The sequence below is a fragment of the Somniosus microcephalus genome, chromosome 12 (assembly GCF_052327205.1).
Source record: "Somniosus microcephalus isolate GS21.2 chromosome 12, FLI_Smic_1.0, whole genome shotgun sequence".
Lineage (NCBI taxonomy): Eukaryota > Metazoa > Chordata > Chondrichthyes > Squaliformes > Somniosidae > Somniosus > Somniosus microcephalus.
The window spans coordinates 16,536,484-16,555,066 of record NC_140998.1 but is presented as its reverse complement, the minus strand read 5'-3'; the positions used below and the strand labels follow the sequence as shown (position 1 = coordinate 16,555,066).

Genomic DNA, 18,583 nt, shown 5'->3' with positions numbered 1-18,583 from the left:
GCGAGGGGACGGGGAAGGGAAGAGCGAGGGGGCGGGGAAGGGAAGGGCGAGGGGACGGGGAAGGGAAGGGCGAGGGGACGGGGAAGGGAAGGGCGAGGGGACGGGGAAAGGAAGGGCGAGGGGACGGGGAAAGGAAGGGCGAGGGGACAGGGAAAGGAAGGGCGAGGAGAAGAGCGAGGGGACGGGGAAGGGAAGAGCGAGAAGAGCGAGGGGACGGGGAAGGGAAGAGCGAGGGGACGGGGAAGGGAAGGGCGAGGGGACGGGGAAAGGAAGAGCGAGGGGACGGGGAAAGGAAGTGCGAGGGGACGGGGAAAGGAAGTGCGAGGGGACGGGGAAAGGAAGTGCGAGGGGACGGGGAAAGGAAGTGCGAGGGGACGGGGAAAGGAAGTGCGAGGGGACGGGGAAAGGAAGTGCGAGGGGACGGGGAAGGGAAGAGCGAGGAGAAGAGCGAGGGGACGGGGAAGGGAAGGGCGAGGGGACGGGGAAGGGAAGAGCGAGGAGAAGAGCGAGGGGACGGGGAAGGGAAGAGCGAGAAGAGCGAGGGGACGGGGAAGGGAAGGGCGAGGGGAAGAGCGAGGGGACGGGGAAGGGAAGAGCGAGGGGACGGGTAAGGGAAGAGCGAGGAGAAGAGCGAGCGGATGGGGAAGGGAAGGGCGAGGGGAAGAGCGAGGGGACGGGGAAAGGAAGAAGAGCGAGGGGACGAGGAAGGGAAGTGCGAGGGGACGGGGAAGGGAAGTGCGAGGGGACGGGGAAGGGAAGAGCGAGGGGACGGGGAAGGGAAGAGCGAGGGGACGGGGAAGGGAAGAGCGAGGGGACGAGGAAGGGAAGAGCGAGGGGGAAGAGCGAGGGGGCGGGGAAGGGAAGGGCGAGGGGACGGGGAAGGGAAGAGTGAGGAGAAGAGCGAGGGGACGGGGAAGGGAAGAGCGAGGGGAAGAGCGAGGGGACGGGGAAAGGAAGAAGAGCGAGGGGACGAGGAAGGGAAGTGCGAGGGGACGGGGAAAGGAAGAGCGAGGGGAAGAGGAAGGGAAGTGCGAGGGGACGGGGAAGGGAAGTGCGAGGGGACGGGGAAGGGCGAGGGGACGAGGAAGGGAAGAGCGAGGGGAGGGGGAAGGGAAGAGCGAGGGGACGAGGAAGGGAAGAGCGAGGGGCCGGGGAAGGGAAGGGCGAGGGGCCGGGGAAGGGAAGGGCGAGGGGACGGGGAAGGGAAGAGCGAGGGGACGAGGAAGGGAAGAGCGAGGGGAAGAGCGAGGGGCCGGGGAAGGGAAGGGCGAGGGGACGGGGAAGGGAAGTGCGAGGGGACGGGGAAGGGAAGTGCGAGGGGACGGGGAAGGGAAGTGCGAGGGGACGGGGAAGGGAAGAGCGAGGGGAAGAGCGAGGGGCCGGGGAAGGGAAGGGCGAGGGGACGGGGAAGGGAAGAACGAGGAGAAGAGCGAGGGGACGGGGAAGGGAAGGGCGAGGGGGCGGGGAAGGGAAGAGCGAGGAGAAGAGCGAGGGGACGGGGAAGGGAAGAGCGAGTGGAAGAGAATATTGTTTCAACAAAGCTCACCTGAAAGATCCTATCGGAATTCTGAGGCAACGCGGCAGGTGAGTATGTAGGGTCCATTTCTGTGAACTCTTCAGCAAAATTGCTAACGTCCAACTCATCCCTGATAACCGGTTTAAATGGAGCTTCAATGCTTTTGGCAGATAACTCATCCCAGTTTATTTTCTGCCGATATCAAAAGCAGAAGAGAGGAGGTTACCAACAACAACTTGCATTAATATAGCTCCTTTAACAGAGCATAGAAATAAAATGTGACAAATCTATCTGCTCGTCTGTTAATTACAATTAATAGCTGTAATTCTAGGTATTTGAAAAATTCATACAATATACTCCACCTAGAATACATTAAAAATGAAAGACTTGCGTTTACATAGCACCTTTCACGACCACCCAAAGTGCTTTACAGCCAATGAAGTACATTTTTCTGAAGTGTAGTCAATGTTGTAAGAAACGCAGCAGTCAACTGCGCAGAGCAAACTCCCCCAAACAGCAATGTGATAATGACCAGATAATCTGTTTTAGTGATGTTAATTGAGGGATTAAGGACACCGAGGATACTCTCCTGCTTTTCTTTGAAATAATGCCATGGGATCTTTTACGCCCACCTGAGAGCAGGCTTGGTTTAATGTCTCATCAGACAGCACCTCTGACAGTGCAGCACGCCCTCAGTACTGCACTGGAGTGTCAGCCTAGCTTTGTGCTCAAGTCTCTGGAATGGGGCTGGAACCCACAACCTTCTGACTCAGAGGCGAGGGTGCTGCCCACTGAGCCACAGCTGACACACAAAAAAGCAATAGTTTAGTTACTCCCCACAAACAATTCTTAAAACTTTAAGAAAGCTGCAATATCCAACTAATAGCTTATTTTCTTTTTTAACCTCCAATTTTCTCTCCCTCCCCCAGGCACTGACTTCAGTTCAGCATGGTTCCACAGGCACCAGTCGCCCTCCAATAGATCACTCAAGTGGCTGTTCATGTGTAAGGCTCGTGTCAGCAGACTATTCGACTGCAGGAAAAACATCATAGCTGAGCCCTGTCCCATCACCACCATACCATGCATGCACACTTGCAGCAGGGGTTGCTGGATGATGATTAGGAAAGGGAACCCTGGCTGGCTTTTTTCTCACTAACCTGGGCCACTGAGGCCAATCAATGTCCCTACTAACTAGACACAGAGGAGGGAAATCAAACATGGGAGCCAGAATTTGAAAAGATTAATTCTGGATTGCAGGATCATCCTCGGCTTGTCTCTTACACAGTAGAGATGAAGAACAGAAAAATACACTGCAAAATTATGATGGATATATTAACTGTCACAGCTGTCATTTATTTTTCCAGTCTAACACTTAGTGGAGAGTATGAACGGCTGATTATCTTATACCCTGTACTACAAGCATTTTGAAATTGATGTGCACAACAGATCACTTTTGCTTCTTTAATCTCAGATGTCGAAGGTGCTGTCTTTCATGAGATATTAAACCGAGGCCCCATCTGCCCTCTCAGGTGGACGTAAAAGATCCCACGGCATTGTTTGGAGAAGAGTAGGGGAGTTTTCCCTGATGTTCTGGCCAATGTTCATCCCTAAAAAAAGATTATCTGGTCATTTATTTCATTGCTGTCTGCGGGACTTTGCTGTGCGCAAATTGGCGGCCAGGTTTCCTCTGTTACAACAGTGACTACACTTCAGAAAGTACTTCATTGGCTATACAGCGCTTTGGCACGTCCTGAGATTATGAAAGGCGCTAAAAAAATGCAAATTCATTCTTTCATTCATAGATATACATACAACAATTCTCTGTCTACTACTTGAATGGAGCATTAACTTGTTTAAAATATTGCAAATAATAATCAATAGCCTACAGGGTAAAAATTCGGTAACGCCCCATTGGGGTGCTACCTTTGCCGGGGCGCTAATTTTAGCGCCCCAAAAAGTTAGCACCCCCGCGGCCGATTTTTACAGGTAGCGCCCTGAGAGGGAGGAGGGGCGCTACTGGAAGCGCCCCACGTCCCTCTTGGGGCGCTGCGAGCCAAAACCGCGGCGCTACGTGCCGCAACGCCATGTCGCACCGCAGTACTGAAGGACTTCCTCCCCTTCTTAAAGGGGAGGGGCCTGGCGCAGCGCATCCCGGCGCCCAGCTGGGCCACCAGGGATCAGGAGTGGCGGCCTCACGGAGAGCAGCCGGCACCTCGTGGGGGTGGGGGGGGGGGGCTCCATGGGGGCCGGGGGCAGCAGCGGGGGGGCAGGTGCGGACAGGCGGCCAGCAACAAAAATGCCAGTTTTGAAAAAGGGTTAGACCCGAAACGTCGACTTTATTTTCTCTCCACGGATGTTGCCTGGCCTGCTGAGTTTTTCCAGCATTTTCTGTTGTTATTTCGGATTTCCAGCATCTGTAGTATTTTGCTATCGAACAAAAACAGCACCTCCCTTTTAACTGGCGCCGCCCCGGCCGCAGGTAGGCCCCCCTGACCCCGTCGGACATAGCATCCGGCGGTAAGTGGGGGGGGGGGGGGGGGGGGGGGCGGCGGGTGCCACCCAATATTACAGCCGGGGCGCTGCGCATGGTGATGATGTCATCGCCGGTGGCACAGTGCCGCCGCTAACCTCCCGCTGAAATTCATGGGAGGCGTTACCGGCGCCGCGCCCAGGCGCTAGTTGATTGGCGCTAACAGGAGGCGCAAATCAACCGAATTTAGCCTCCTACGGATTTAATGACATTGTATCTTTGAACTATTTAAATATAGACGTATACATTATACACATTCATCCCACCAATTGTTTTTAATAGTAGTATTGCATAGCAAAAAAACTGTGGTATTAAAGCATGCAGAACAGGATGGTTCCAGCCAGGTTCAATCACTGTTTTCAGTTAAGCTAGCTAATCCCAAGCAGTAGCTGTACTAAAGTGGGCCAGAGCACTTGGGTTTGGAATGGTTGGTGGGGGTGGGGGGTGGTGGGAGGGGGGAGAAGTACAGAGGGTGGAAATTAGCCAAGATGCTGCTTTTTATTAACTCCCATTAAAATTGCACAGAAGGTTATGGTTTCAAGCTCCCATGCAAGGGACATGAGCACATATAATCTACGCTAACACTTCAGTGCCGTACTGAAGGAATGCTGCATTGTTCAAGGTGCTGTCTTTCAGATGAGATGTTAAACCAAGGCACCATCCACCTGTTTAGGTGGATGCAAAAGAGACTATGGCACCATTCGAAGAGCATGGGGGTTCTCCCGGTGTCCGAGCCAACAGTTATTCTCAAATCACCTCAGTGACTATACTTCAAAAAGCAACTCATTGGCTGTGAAGCGCGTTGGAACAACCCGAGGATGTGAAAGGCACTAAAAATAAATGCAAGTTTTTTTCTTTATTTCTCTAGCAAGAAACTGCTGTAACCCAGCAGACACCTAAATTCTACTGTCTAAGCTCAATCCAGAAATGATAAGCAGGTAAGCATCTGTTCCAATTCGCAGGTGCAGGAAGTATCAAACTATATTTAAATTAAAATTTGCAGCGGTCAATAAATAAATCATTTATTTGATAAGATAAAGCCGTGTACTCAGAATTTCTGTAACTCAGATTTAGTTGCCAACAGCTGTTGAGGTTCGGTGACCTTTTGAAAACACTGTAATTTCCTGAGTTCAGTAGCAATTTCCAAAGATGAAGTACCTAGTGTATAATCAGCACCTTTCCCTTTAATTCGGGACGGTAGCAGAGCTCGGTTTGGCCGACTGGGGAGGGTCGAACTCGAGATCTGTCCGACTTGGCAGGAAAGAGGACCGAGCTGGGAACTTGCGGACTGCCGACTTACCCGGTCCGATGGCCGAGCTGGGAACCACACAGACTCACGGTCCGAACCTGGGGGTCGAAGACGTGGGACAGAGGTTCCTGGGAGTGAAATGGAGGCAATCCTCCAAAGCCGGTTTGGCCGACCTTAAAATGATTGAGGGAAGTCATGACCCGAACCCCCCACTCCCCATGGCTCCGCCAGTGACTCCGAATACACCTTTGAGGGCAAATTCTTAACTTTGTCTTGGACAAGGGTACCTCATTGATGGTCTCTCCATGCAAGTGCCCTTCATTGCCATTTACTGGCTGTTGTCGAGTACTCTGAATAAGATCATAAGCAATGTTCCCTTTAATTTTTTGGGGGCGCACGGTCCCTTCAAGGGGCTGCGTGGCCCAAAGTACCACACATGCGCAGTGTTTCCCATTTAAAAGTCGGTGAGTCAGCTGCGCAGGATCTCCAGAGCGCTGCATGGCTTAAAGGGAACATTGGTCATAAGTATCATGTCCTGGGAAAGACTTCTGTGGCACTGGGTAAGGGCTACCACTAGGGGGTAGTGCAGTTATTAAAAGATTTAAAACTTTCACTTCATACAAGTGTCCTTCATGTACCTATCGAAATTGAACATACTAAGAATTCTAACGTGTTGGAGGACTAATTTCAAAAGCCATGAATGCACACTCAGTATTTATCAAGACACTTAAAATAGTAAATGAAAAGGAAAGGTTAAAACTTCGGTTTGCTCAAAAACAGTTACTGTAAGAATCATTTATACAGAAATGTCTACAGAATGATGATCCATCACCGATACAATAATCAATTTCCACCTTAGAGCGCTCAAATTAAAAAATGTTTGGACCAGACTAAATAGTACCATGGTTATGAGACACAGATACAAAGGAGCTAGTGCTACAATTCCACACAGAACCTTTACACTGAACAAAGTATGAGCATGTCGCAACACTGTAAAGTAAGGACAAGCAGAGCTCCTCACACATGCACTCAATCAGCCTCCAAACTCAGATTTATTATTTGTTAAATGGAAACAGCTTGCTGGAAGAAGCAGGAACAAGGCGGGCAAAAAGCACAAACAAACATACACTGATACAAACGCAGACTAATATTTGCTCCTCAAATAACAAGCTAGTGTTCTGACGAGGGGGCCTACGCCTGCTCTCTCCACAGACACCGTCTGACCCGTTGAGCGTTTCCAGCATTCTTTTGTTTCTGACCCAGATTTCCAGCGTCTCCAGTGTTTTGTTAACACAGCTAGTTATGGTCCAAACAAACATGGTTACAAACCATGTTTTTGTCTGTCCTAATCTATTGCATATAAACAGGATTCCAACTGACAACTATCGAAAGGACCACACGTTTCAATATTAGCCACTGAAGAAGTCCCAGTTTCCAACATTTTTCTTTCCTCACCTGGAAGAAAGGGTGAGACTTAATTTCGTCAGCACCTCCTGGACCAGAACCCAACCTTTTCTTAGGATCTTTAATCAGGAGCTGCTTCATTACATCTTTAGCTAAAGGACCAATTTCTGGAGGATATGGAGGATCACTTTTCAGAATTCTCCTGGGGGGTGGGGGGGAAAAAAAAGACAAGTCGTTTAATTGTTAAACTGTGAAAAGGCAACTTGATCACTCAGTGAGCTTAAATGCTATCCTTTCAACTTCATGTTGGATTGGGTGGAAAAGATTGAGTGGGCTACCTACCTCCGGGCTAAGTGTCATATATTTACATATAAATGACGCAGATTCAAAAACTTAATGCAAAGTGATCAAATTTACAAGTAATACCAAACTGGTTGGGGCTGTGGAGGAGACAACTCAGCAATTACAGAATGAGCAGGGCAAAACGACGGCAGATGAGGTTTAATGCAGACAGGTATAACGCACTACACATGGGAAAGAGAAATAGGCGACACATACTTCACAGATTGGGTTTAAATAACTTAGGATAAAGCTGAAAGAGACTGGAGTTCTGGAGAAACTTGGGCTTTTCACTCTAGAAAAGAGGCATTGGACGGGTGATCTGACTGATATACAAGATTGTTAAGTCAAGGAAAAAGTAAACCTGGATCAGGATTTTGAACCAAATTGTGGGAGTAGAATAAGGGGACATAGATTCAAAACTAGTTAAAGGCAATTTTAAGACTGATAACAGGAAATTCCCCTTCACACAAAGATTGGCCAACACAAAATGGATTTCCAGTTCGAGTCGTAGAGGTGAAAACTCTGGAATCATGTAGGGAACTACTGGATGCTCCAATGGATTACACAAGAACAAAAACAGGCCATTCGACACAACTGTGCCGGTGTTTATGCTCCACATGAGCCTCCTCACACTCTACTTCATCTAACCCTGTCTTTCTGAATGGAGAAACTAAAATGGGCCAAACGGCCTCCTTCATCTGTAATTATCTGGTGAAGTTTGTCTTCCAACAGCAATTGCACTCCTTACTTTGAAATTTCGGTTTGTGAATTCCTTTCTCCATCAACAGTAAAAGGTGATGCTCCAGTTTTCAGCTCATACATCAGGACTCCAAGGCTCCACCAATCTACAGCCTGAACAAAGAAGAGGGCTAATGTTAAGTTACAAAAAGACTGTGCATCATACAGTCTGATCTGCTACTGCATTCACTTGTACGTCCTAGAGGGAAAAAAAACCAGCAAAAGTATATGGGCAGAAGAAAATTCCTGGTTGTAACCTTTAATTAGGTTCTCTGTTGAACAATGCAAATGTTGTGCAGTGTTTACAACCCATTTTTGTTGGCTAAGAGCAGCTCTGCTTAATGAGATTCACTTTACAAGTACAGAACTATGGCATGTAACACACTGCAGCAATGCAGTCATTAAAAATATAATCACAGTTGGTAACCCAACAGCTCCAATGTTAAGAACTTTGGGCTCTCAACTGCAAAGAATTGAGTTTACAGTTATGTCATTCACATCCAGGCTTTCCCCCTGGGGGGTGGGGACGGGGAAGGGAAGAGACCAGTTTTCTAATCTTAACAAGGTCATCTGAAGATGGTCTCCCCATACTTCGAGGCATGAAAGAAAAAAAATGACTTGCATTTATACAGGGCCTTTCACGACCTCAGGCTGTCCCAAAGCATTTTACAGGTAATGAAGTACTTTTGAAGTGTAGTCACTGTTGTAATGTAGGAAACAGTTGCGCACAGCAAGCTCCCATGAACAGCAATGTGATAATGATCAGATAATCTGTTTTAGTGATGTTGATTGAGTCGTCGTCGTACGTGTCTTCATACTGTTCCCTTTGGGGAACTGTATGAAGTGGTGGAAGGATTTCTGGCCGCGATTAATGCTCCTTCCGTGACCGTAACCATCTTCGTACCAGCCATTAGGGTGGTTAGTCCTATGGCGGGAGGGTTTTACGGGCTCCCACAACCCATACGAGGGGGGGGGGCCACCCACACCCACGGACGCAAGTATCCCGCTGGATGTCAACCCAGAATTTAGAGCCGGAGCTCCGACTCCACTTGCCGGGACTGTCTGGAGCGGGGTTCGAAACCCTACGCCTTCTGGCCCAGCGGTGGGGATGCTACCGCTACACCAAAGGCCCACTCCTTGTTGATTGAGTGATACATATTAGCCCAGGACACCGGGGATAACTCCCCTGCTCTTCTTTGAAACAGTGTCATGGGATCTTTTAAATCCACCTTAGAGAGCAGACAGGGCCTCGGTTTAACGTCTCATCCGAAAGACGGACGCCACTGGTTGGGCAGGGAGTGACATTAAAACGTCTGCGGGTAGACTAATGTACACCCCTGATCGAAGTGCTGGTGGAGGAAAAGGAAAATATATGGATCTGGAGGAGGCAAATAACACAGAATACAGTTAGGGGAAAATTGTAAGAAGATAAAGATTGTAGCAATGAAAATCATATACAATACATAACCGTCCACAGACAAATACAGATTTAAGCTCACGGTTGAGCTGACTTACAAGTGACTAAATCAAGAGTGAGCGGCATAAAGCACTCTCAATAATAACATACAAACCCACTATTACCCTGTAGATAATCAGGTTTACAGATACACATGTATACTCACGCAGCTCCTGTCCACAATCCCTAGTCCTAGTTGTAGTTCTTGCAGTCAAAATTTGAGTCATGCTTTCATTGTCAACATTTAACATTTTAAAACAGTCCATGAAAACATTTATAATGGGAATTTCTAATGTAAACAGTTGCCCGTCACAGTTTCTTAATGAACCAGTCAAGTTGTTCAAAATAATTTTGAAAAAGTTTTCCCAGCTTGCATCAGTAGACGCCAGAACTGGGACCAAAGGATGTCTCCCTTCCTTTCTGAGGATTTCGAAGTTTCTTTGCTTTTACCAAAAGACTTTCAAACAACATGAAGATTGACTTCTCAAGATTCACTTCAGACAAGCCTCATTTAAAATATTAATGATCCGGAATTTGTGGTCAGCGGCGAAGCAACGGCAATTGCCGCTGACCTCGAAGAAAGCTGCCCACAAAGATCTCATGATCTCTGTGACAAAAACTTAAGCTTTCTCGATGTTAAATCGATTGTAGCGCTGTCAAAGGGGATCCCTAGCGTACAGCAGCAGTGATGTCATCAAGCTGTCTAAGCAGCCAATCACACTGACGAATTCTTACAGATAGCAAACCAGGAAATAAAAAGCACCGATTCAATTCACTTTTTAAAAGTTTTACAGAGAGCGAAATAAAGATTGGGACATACACATGGGGTTAAGGTAGAAGCAGAAATATCATAAACGAACTTAAAAAAATTGATTATTAAAATAATAACTTTTTTTTTAGTAATTTTCTATCATAATGGAGAAATCTGACACTCCACAGATATAAAATTTGTTTTTCAGGGCCAGAACGATTGTTCAGCAGTCAATACGCCATAAAAACCCCAGTTACACCTATTCCAACAAGGCTTAACTTTTAATGGTGTGTTTAAAAGCTAAGTTAGATTGGAAAAGCTTAAGTTTTCATCAGTTCAACTGATTCCACTGATTGCCGGCTATGGGGAGTTACACAGTGCAGCCCATGGTGGAGCAGGGAGTGACTGACCGTAACTGCAGGATTTCCACATTTAGCTGCCAGTTCGCCATCATTACCACCGCAAAATCTGGGCTATTAACTTTTCTACTATAAAGTGCTTGGTTAGGCAAGACCAGTGATTAGCAGCAGCTGCAGCTCCTTGGTTTTCCTAATTGTCAACAATAATTGTTTATGGAATGGATTGCTTGTTCCTTAATTGAAAGGTTAAAAATTCAATTAAAAAATCTTCTGAATCAATTATGGGGTTAATGGCATTTTTTTTTAAATTAGGGACCGTGAGCCAAATTTACAATGCTGTGGATGTGAAGTGTAAAACTCCTACTGATGCACAGAATAGTACTACTACAGTGAATATCCACACCCACTACTGATTCCAGACAAATCACTTGTGATGCAGCGCAAGCTTTGACAGATTTCATATACCTTATCATGTCCTGCATCTCCTCCTTGAACTATTTCTGGAGCCATGTACTCTATAGTTCCACAAAAGGAATATGCTCGTTCATTCTGGAGTTAAAAACAAAGAATTAAAATTAGAATCCTGGTGTCTGTTTCAAATTGATCTGAAACACAATTTTAAAACTAGCACTATATCAGAATTTTTCCATAACATAACATGCTGGAGAAGCAATCGAAGGACTTCAGCCATAGCTCATGTCAGCAAAATCCTTCTTCCACCTCGGAATGTCAATCGGAGATGAATAATATGCTTTATATCTTACAGTGCCAGCCAGGGAGTACACAATTCTTGGGGGGAAATTTTTCGGGGAGGTCAGCGGGTGGCGGGTTAGGTGGGACCTGCTGTCAACCTGCTACCACACGACTTTCCCAGATGTCGGGTCTGTCAGGGCTGAACATACCCAACACGCAGCGGTGGGGGAGGCAATTCAGGTCATTATGACCTTGTTAACAGCCCATTAAAAAGTATTTTGAGCTCACCCTTACATTTTACGAGGTCGCCCACAGGGTCCATGCTGCTTGGGGATCACGGCAGGTAAGGAGGTCGGGAGTTGTATGACCGTGGAATCATCTCATTACTTGACAGCTGCAAATGTGCTATAAAAGCTCCCATTTCACAGCTGTTCACTTTCCAAGCCCAGAAGCTGTTGCTTACAGCATTTGGAAGACAGATTGAGCTTTATACAGGTTGCAAGTGTTTGGAGTAAATTCTCTATCCAGTGTCACCTCATTGGAACAACCGCTCTCACCATTGACAGATCGCTTGTCATCTCAAGTTCACCTGCCATCTATTACATTCGCATCGGTGCCCTTGAAACTATTTCACCTCGGTCCTCAGAATCCCACCATGAACAGCCCCAACACCAGCAGCACCAACAACAACCACCTACTCCGCAATCAACTGATGCTGCACAGGACAGAGGGCATCAGCACCCGACCACATTGCTACCCGGAACGCCAGGGATGGCCTCACCATGGCCAGATTTACTTCACTTGACACTGTACACCTTGGCTGCCACATGATGCGCCAGGTTGGCACCATCCCACACCAACACCATAAAGCATCCCTACAATGCCCAAGCCATTCCTTTCACACTCATGACCATTGCAGGGGGGTACTGTTATGTCACATCATTCACTGCAATTCACTAAGCCATTTCCAAAGGTGCACACAGATCTGTCCAAGAACGCAAAATGTTCAAAATAAAGGTTTCAATGTTTGACACCACATTAACAGAAACTTTACATGAACATTGGCTAAAACACCCAAGTGCCTACCCTTGTGTGTTGTTAGTTGGTATGATTGGACAAGGATGAGGGTGAGTGTGAGAGGTGGCTAGTAAGATGGGGAAGTGATAATGTAGATAGAGAGGGATGGGTGGAGGTGCAAGGTAAGTTGGGGTGAGTAAGGATGTGCAGGAGTAGGGAAGGCAGAGTGATGGGGATGTGATGAGTGGCACAGCAGGATGAGATTGAGTGTGGCTTTGCAGTAATGTTTTGTGATCTACTGAGATCATTGAAAGGTTTGCACCACTGCAGCCTAGTCCTCCTGACGACATCCTTGCTTGTGCTCTCCTGTGCAACGTGCAATCAGGCTGTATTGATCTCCTGGGGAAGTGTCTTCCGCCCATTGGAAGGGAAGAGGACCTCCTTGTGTGCTTATGGAGGGAGTCATGGGAGAGCCTGGGTGCAGCCGTGCACTTCTGTGCAGTGCTCGTCAGTGTTTGCAGCACCTCAATGCTGTAGAACACAACAGCACAAATGTCAAAATAAATTTGCGCATGGTCCCTTTAAGGAAACCAGCTGATGACGCGTCATCAAAATGATGTCATTAGACCGGCTTCCTTCAATTGGCCGGCAAACGCGCTGGGTGGGCTTAACAAGCCCAATCAAGGTAAAATCATTCTACACAGCGGGCTGCAGCCAGCAGTGAGGCCAGGACCCACCACCGACGCCGTCCGCCACGGACCCGCGAGATAGGAGAAATCGCGGCCCTAGTGTGGAGAGAAAGCTTCCCATTCTTTTGCTGGACTTGGAACCATACAACGACCTCCATGCTTTACTATTGGTTCATGAAATAAAGTTCAAGGCATTCTGTGATCTCTCCATACTGGATGTTATAAAACTGACAAACTTATCCCATCCCTAAACTCCTTTTGGCAGCACACAAGAGTAACTATATGTTGTGGCTATCAGAAGATGTTGAGAATTAATCCCATTTATGTGGCAGGGTTTAGCATCCACAATTTCAGTATTATTCATATTTAATTTGTTCAGTTTTCTTCCTGGAAGGCTGCAAATTTCTGTTCACTCACCGCTTCCCCCCAACCCCCCGGCTAAAAACCTCCCATTTGAATTGAATTCCAGATGAGGGATTTCTCTGGTTGATTTATAACATCTGGCTCTGATCCAAGGAAAGGTCTAATCCCTGGAGTCATCGGTATCAAGATAGGTGCCAATTCTTTAGTGATCACATTACTTATGAAGAAACCCCCACAGTTATGATACATTGGCTACAGGTCCACTAAAGAAAAACACCACCTAGGTCGACTTCAAGACCAGCTACTATCTTGCCTCACCTTAAGCTCATCAATTCAAGTCAATGGTCTCAGTTATGGCAACATCATGGATTTGAACATGGTCCAGAAATGGGAACTAGGTGCCAACAGGGTCTCCAGGTCAAAAAAGAAATGCGGGGAAGAGGAATGCCAGGCAATACTGAGCCCAATCAAACAGTTCTTCTGTCATAACCAGGTAAATGTAAGAAGTCACACAACACCAGGTTATAGTCCAACAGCTTTATTTGAAATCACAAGCTTTCGGAGCGCTGCTCCTTCGTCAGGTGAAGTGGAGAAATGCATAAAGTCACAGCTTATATAGTCAGAGAATAATGTCAGATGTTTACAGGTAATCTTTCCAACTGCCATTTATCACACCTCGGCAGAGAGATAATCACAGCAATCAAAGGTGTGAATGGTGTCCAAACAGGTCAGTCAGGAAAACATTACATCAAAGAACAATGCGGTGGGGTCACAAGGGGTCAAATGTTGCAGATGCTGGGGTATGAAAAACAAAAAAAGACAAAAAACATTTTTTTTGCTGGAAATCGCAGCAGGTCCGGCCGCATCTGTGTAGAGAACAAGCCGATGACTCGAGTCTGGATGACCCTACGTCAGGTGGGGTTACATGTAGCGTGACATGAACCCAAGATCCCGGTTGAGGCGGTCTCATGGGTGCGGAACTTGGCTATCAGTTTCTGCTCGATGATTTTGCGTTGTCATGTGTCTCGAAGGCCGCCTTTGAGAATGCTTACCCGAAGATCGGAGGCTGAATGTCCTTGACTGCTGAAGTGTTCCCCAAGGTGTGATAAATGGCAGTTGGAAAGATTATCTGTAAACATCTAACATTATTCTCTGACTATATAAGCTGTGTCTTTATGCATTTCTCCACTTCACCTGACGAAGGAGCAGCGCTCCGAAAGCTTGTGATTTCAAATAAAGCTGTTGGACTATAACCTGGTGTTGTGTGACTTCTTACATTTGCCCACCCCAGTCCAACACCGGCATCTCCACACCATAACCAGGTAATGTTACACACCCTCTGGTGTCAAAAGAAGATCTTATTATTTCTCCAGAAACCCACACCGATCAGTCCCAGTCTCCAGTCACTGGACGTAGAGAATAAACCTTGGTCTGAAGACCAAGCAGCATCGATGATGCCCTTTGGGCAGGGACAGGGTGGTAACAGATAAGGTCAGCTCACTGCGAGTGGACTCCACAAGTTCACTCCAAGTTCTTGTTGATGTGCCGTAAAAGTACCTCCATTTCTAGCTATCCAACCAGATATAAAAAGAGAAATCTGAGCAGATTTTATACAGCACCAAGCCATGCCTGTACAAGAGATATCAAACAGAAGATTGCCACATTCCAACACCATCTCATAGACTTGAGTAAAGGCTTTACAGAAATATACAAACATAGAGGTCACTACTAAAAGCTTGTGGGGTAAGAACTGATGATCACTCTAGGCTGTATTTATAGGACACAGAAAAAAAGCAAGAAAGGCATGTGTTTGGTGCAAGGCCAGTCATCTTACAAAGATTTTCCTCAGATGGCCTCTTGGTTACAGTTCTTCAGCTGCAGAGAATACACAAGTGAAGAAGAATATTTTGTTAAGAAAATATAGGTTTTTATATTGCTCATCTTGTCCTTTTGGTGATTAGAGCACATCTGTGGCTAATAAACTGTGGTTTATATGAGTGTTTGAACTATAACTAAGTGCTGCCTTCTAAGGAAATGCTAGACCTCAGAAAGATGTATGTCACATTATCTCCAGTTACCATCTCGAAGGGACAGGAAGCTGCCTTGTCACTAAACACAGCAAAGAAAAGGGAATGAAAGAAAACACATCAAAATAAAAAAAAACTAGCAGTTAAATGGAATCCAGATTTATCTACATGGCTAGGAGAAGGTTAAAGTGGTTTTGTCAATACACTATAATCTACCTTACACTTGGGATGCTGAAATAGCTGCCCTGAGTTTGTAATGCAAATTCCTTTTCTAAAGAGCAATATGATGCAGCCAAAAAAAAACCCCATTGTTTCCTGGATAAACTAGATGTTTTGACGCCTTATTTGCCATCAATACAGACTGTAGCGAGAGCTGAACACCATTGTGGTCATCTCTCCCTCCACCCAGTGTCGTTTGCCTTCGCTTCTTGCTTCCCTGAAGTGCCCCAGGTTTAATTTCTATCTCCACTCAGGGCCGTACACTTTGAAGCAGTCCCACCTACCACATAATAACCAAGTGGGCTTCATGGCGAAGAACTACGTATGGACTTTCTGGGGCTTATTTTAGCCTTTTTGTTTTGGTTGAAATAATTTGGTTTTCATTTCAAGCTTTCAGTTTTGCTTTAAAAAAAATGTTGAACTGTATGTAAAAATATGAAACAATGTACTGTAAGAATGTCCAGTTCCTATCAAGAGACGGAGGTCGACTCAGGCAATCAATCAAAAGATGTTTAATGTAAAACTAACTGAGATTAACAAACAAACGCAAGAGAACTACGAATTAGGTCTTATCAGTTCGGAGGTTCCGCGAGGACTGCTTGGGCAGTCCCGTGGCCGGCGTCATGACATCATCACGTTTTTCCCGCCGTTGGGGGATCACGTGATGAACGGCGTGGCATCATCGCGTTTGCCCGTGCTCTTAAAGGGACCGCACTCTGTACATGCAAACAGTATATACAAAGATACAGATTCAGGCTGTAGCTAACACATTGTTAAAGGGAATTATATACAGTTGATCAGAGTCCCTTAGTGGCTCTGCCACAGTACAGCATTTTCATTTCATCGCTGACGGGGTAGATCCAGTATTATTTGACAGACGGAATATGGGCACTTTCTGTGTACTGCTGTTGGGGTAAATATAACATTTTACATTGGGCAAAGCATCATTATCACAAAGTTAACATGCAAAAAGTAGATATAACAAGCAAATATGGAGCTTCGGTTATACGGCAATTATCTATTTAAAACTAAAAACAAGAAACATGATTTAAGATTAGCAAAGTGTTCAACGTTCTGGTGTTAATGCAGTCGTTCTATTCCTGGCTACAGAGAAAACATTCAATGAAGGTAAACGGATCTCGTATCCCCTAATACATTACAATTTGAGCCTGCTTTCAAATAGATTCATACACTGTATAGTAATCCCCAGGCCTAATTGACAATAACTGGAGCCTGATCAACACTTTGAAACTATGGTCTGTGATGCCCCACTGCACCACTTGTTTTAAAAAAAATAAGTTTTGAGCCACTGGCATCAACACGAACGGCATCCCAGGAGTGAACAATGGGCGTTGCTGTCACCAAGCTTATTTAGCATATTAGTACCAATACATCATAGGGAAAATAGAAAAAGAAAATTGCACTTGTCAATATATTTTAACGCTATGCGATATGCCCGATTTATAATCTGAAACTGCTCTCATGACTAAATTCATGAATACTTCACCCTACCACAATACAGCTCAAAATGCTCTCTCCGGGCACAGCTCGTATTTCAAAGTATAGAATCTACAAGTGTACTTACTGTATGCTGTTCAGGGTTCAAGTGGTGATAATGCGAATATTGAACACGCGCACCATTACGCTATATTGGAATGTCAAATATCGAAAGTCCATGTATAATGATAAATATAGGTTGTATGTTAAGCAATTTGAGGGGGTCATCTCTCAAAACAAGTAGCAAAGTTTGGAAGATTGCTGGGATGAAAAGTGGCCTCCGGAGGGGAATTGGCAAAAATCACTTCCACTTTGGAAGGGAGGAATAATTGCACTATTATGGGAGACCACCACTTAGGTAAACCCAATATATTAGGGTTAGGTCTAACCTAGTTTGTATTGTGGCAGAGCCACCAAGGGGTTCTTATATTGTTGGACATAATTGCCTGTAACAAAGTCAATCGGTATCTGTATTTGTTTGCTGCATGTTAACAGCGTGGTCTCTAAAGGGTTAAGGCCAAGCGCGATGACGTCATCACGTGGGTCACGTGACGTTCCCAACAGCGGGAAACGTGATGATGTCAGACTGAGGAGCCTCCCCTCTTAGTCCTCGTGGAGCCAGCTTGAAGCAAAGACCTGTGTTTGAGTTCTCCTGTGTTTTTGAATGTTACTTCCACCAGTTTGCATTAAACATCGTTTTGGTTAGCTGATTGCCTCGCTCTTAGTAATTTCGGCAGGAATTCATGAATTCCTACAGTGGTGACCCCAATTCTTCGCGGACGATCTTCGCGGAGGAAGCGAGACGCAGTGACATGATGGAGGCCAACGCAGTGGCTTTGAAGCTCCCTCAGTTCTGGGAACAACAGGCGGCCTCCTGGTTTGTGCAAGTGGAGGCTCAGTTCGAGCTCCGGAACGTGGTGCAGGATCAGACCCGTTACCTCTACGTGGTCTCCGCACTCGACAGATCCACAGCTTCGAGGATTATCAGCCTGCTGGAAAATCCCCCGGCCGACAGCAAGTACGACACCCTTAAGGCGCGGCTTATCCAGGTATTCGGGCTCACAAAGTTGGAACGCGCACGGCAGTTACTCACGCTGCCCGGGTTAGGCGACTCCAAGCCGTCGGAGTTAATGAGTCAGATGCTCACACTCCTTGGTTCAGAACCGCAGTGTTTCCTATTTCGGGAATTGTTCCTGAGCCAATTGCCCGAGAAGGTGCAGGCAGCCCTCGCGAGGTCGGAACCTGCGGATTGTGTGGCGCTCGCGGCCGAGGCTGACAAAATTTACGCCATCATGCAACAATACTGCGCTGCCTCGAGGCCTCCCTCCCAGAAAGGCCCTGCCCTGACGCCTCCGCCATCCGGCTAGTGTTATTACCACGCCCGTTTCGGCCCAAAGCTGCCGTCCTCCCTGCGGGTTCAAGCCTAAAGCAACGAAGAGACACCGGCACCAACAGCGCGACGGGAAGACCGAACCTGAAGTTTGCCCCACGGCCGCGATGGCGATTGGCGATTCCAGGAAGCTACTCTATGTCACCGATTCCATCTCAGACCGGCGGTTTTTATGCGACACGGGAGCGCAGTGTAGTATCCTTCCCGCATCGGTCCTCGACATCCGGACTGGGAGGCGCGGTTGTCCACTCCAAGCCGCCAACGGTGGCGCTATTCGTACATTTGGGAAACGGCGGCCCAGGTGTGTTTCAGCGGTCAACGCTTCCAATGGGAGTGTATCACT

General features: G+C 46.7%; 1 protein-coding gene across 4 annotated transcripts in view; it reads right to left on the bottom strand.

Annotated features, from left to right (window-relative positions):
- Window positions 1–18,583, bottom strand: part of LOC147109048 (ribosomal protein S6 kinase alpha-5) — a 259,573-nt gene that overhangs the window by 52,605 nt on the left and 188,385 nt on the right. For all 4 annotated transcript variants that reach the window (XM_086002616.1, XM_086002617.1, XM_086002619.1 and 1 more), the window contains 4 exons: window positions 10,811–10,894; window positions 7,790–7,893; window positions 6,751–6,901; window positions 1,547–1,708 (listed from right to left, as the gene is read on the bottom strand). In XM_086002616.1, coding sequence (XP_085858742.1) covers window positions 1,547–1,708; window positions 6,751–6,901; window positions 7,790–7,893; window positions 10,811–10,894 — 501 coding nt within the window. The remainder of the gene's footprint in view (window positions 1–1,546; window positions 1,709–6,750; window positions 6,902–7,789; window positions 7,894–10,810; window positions 10,895–18,583) is intronic.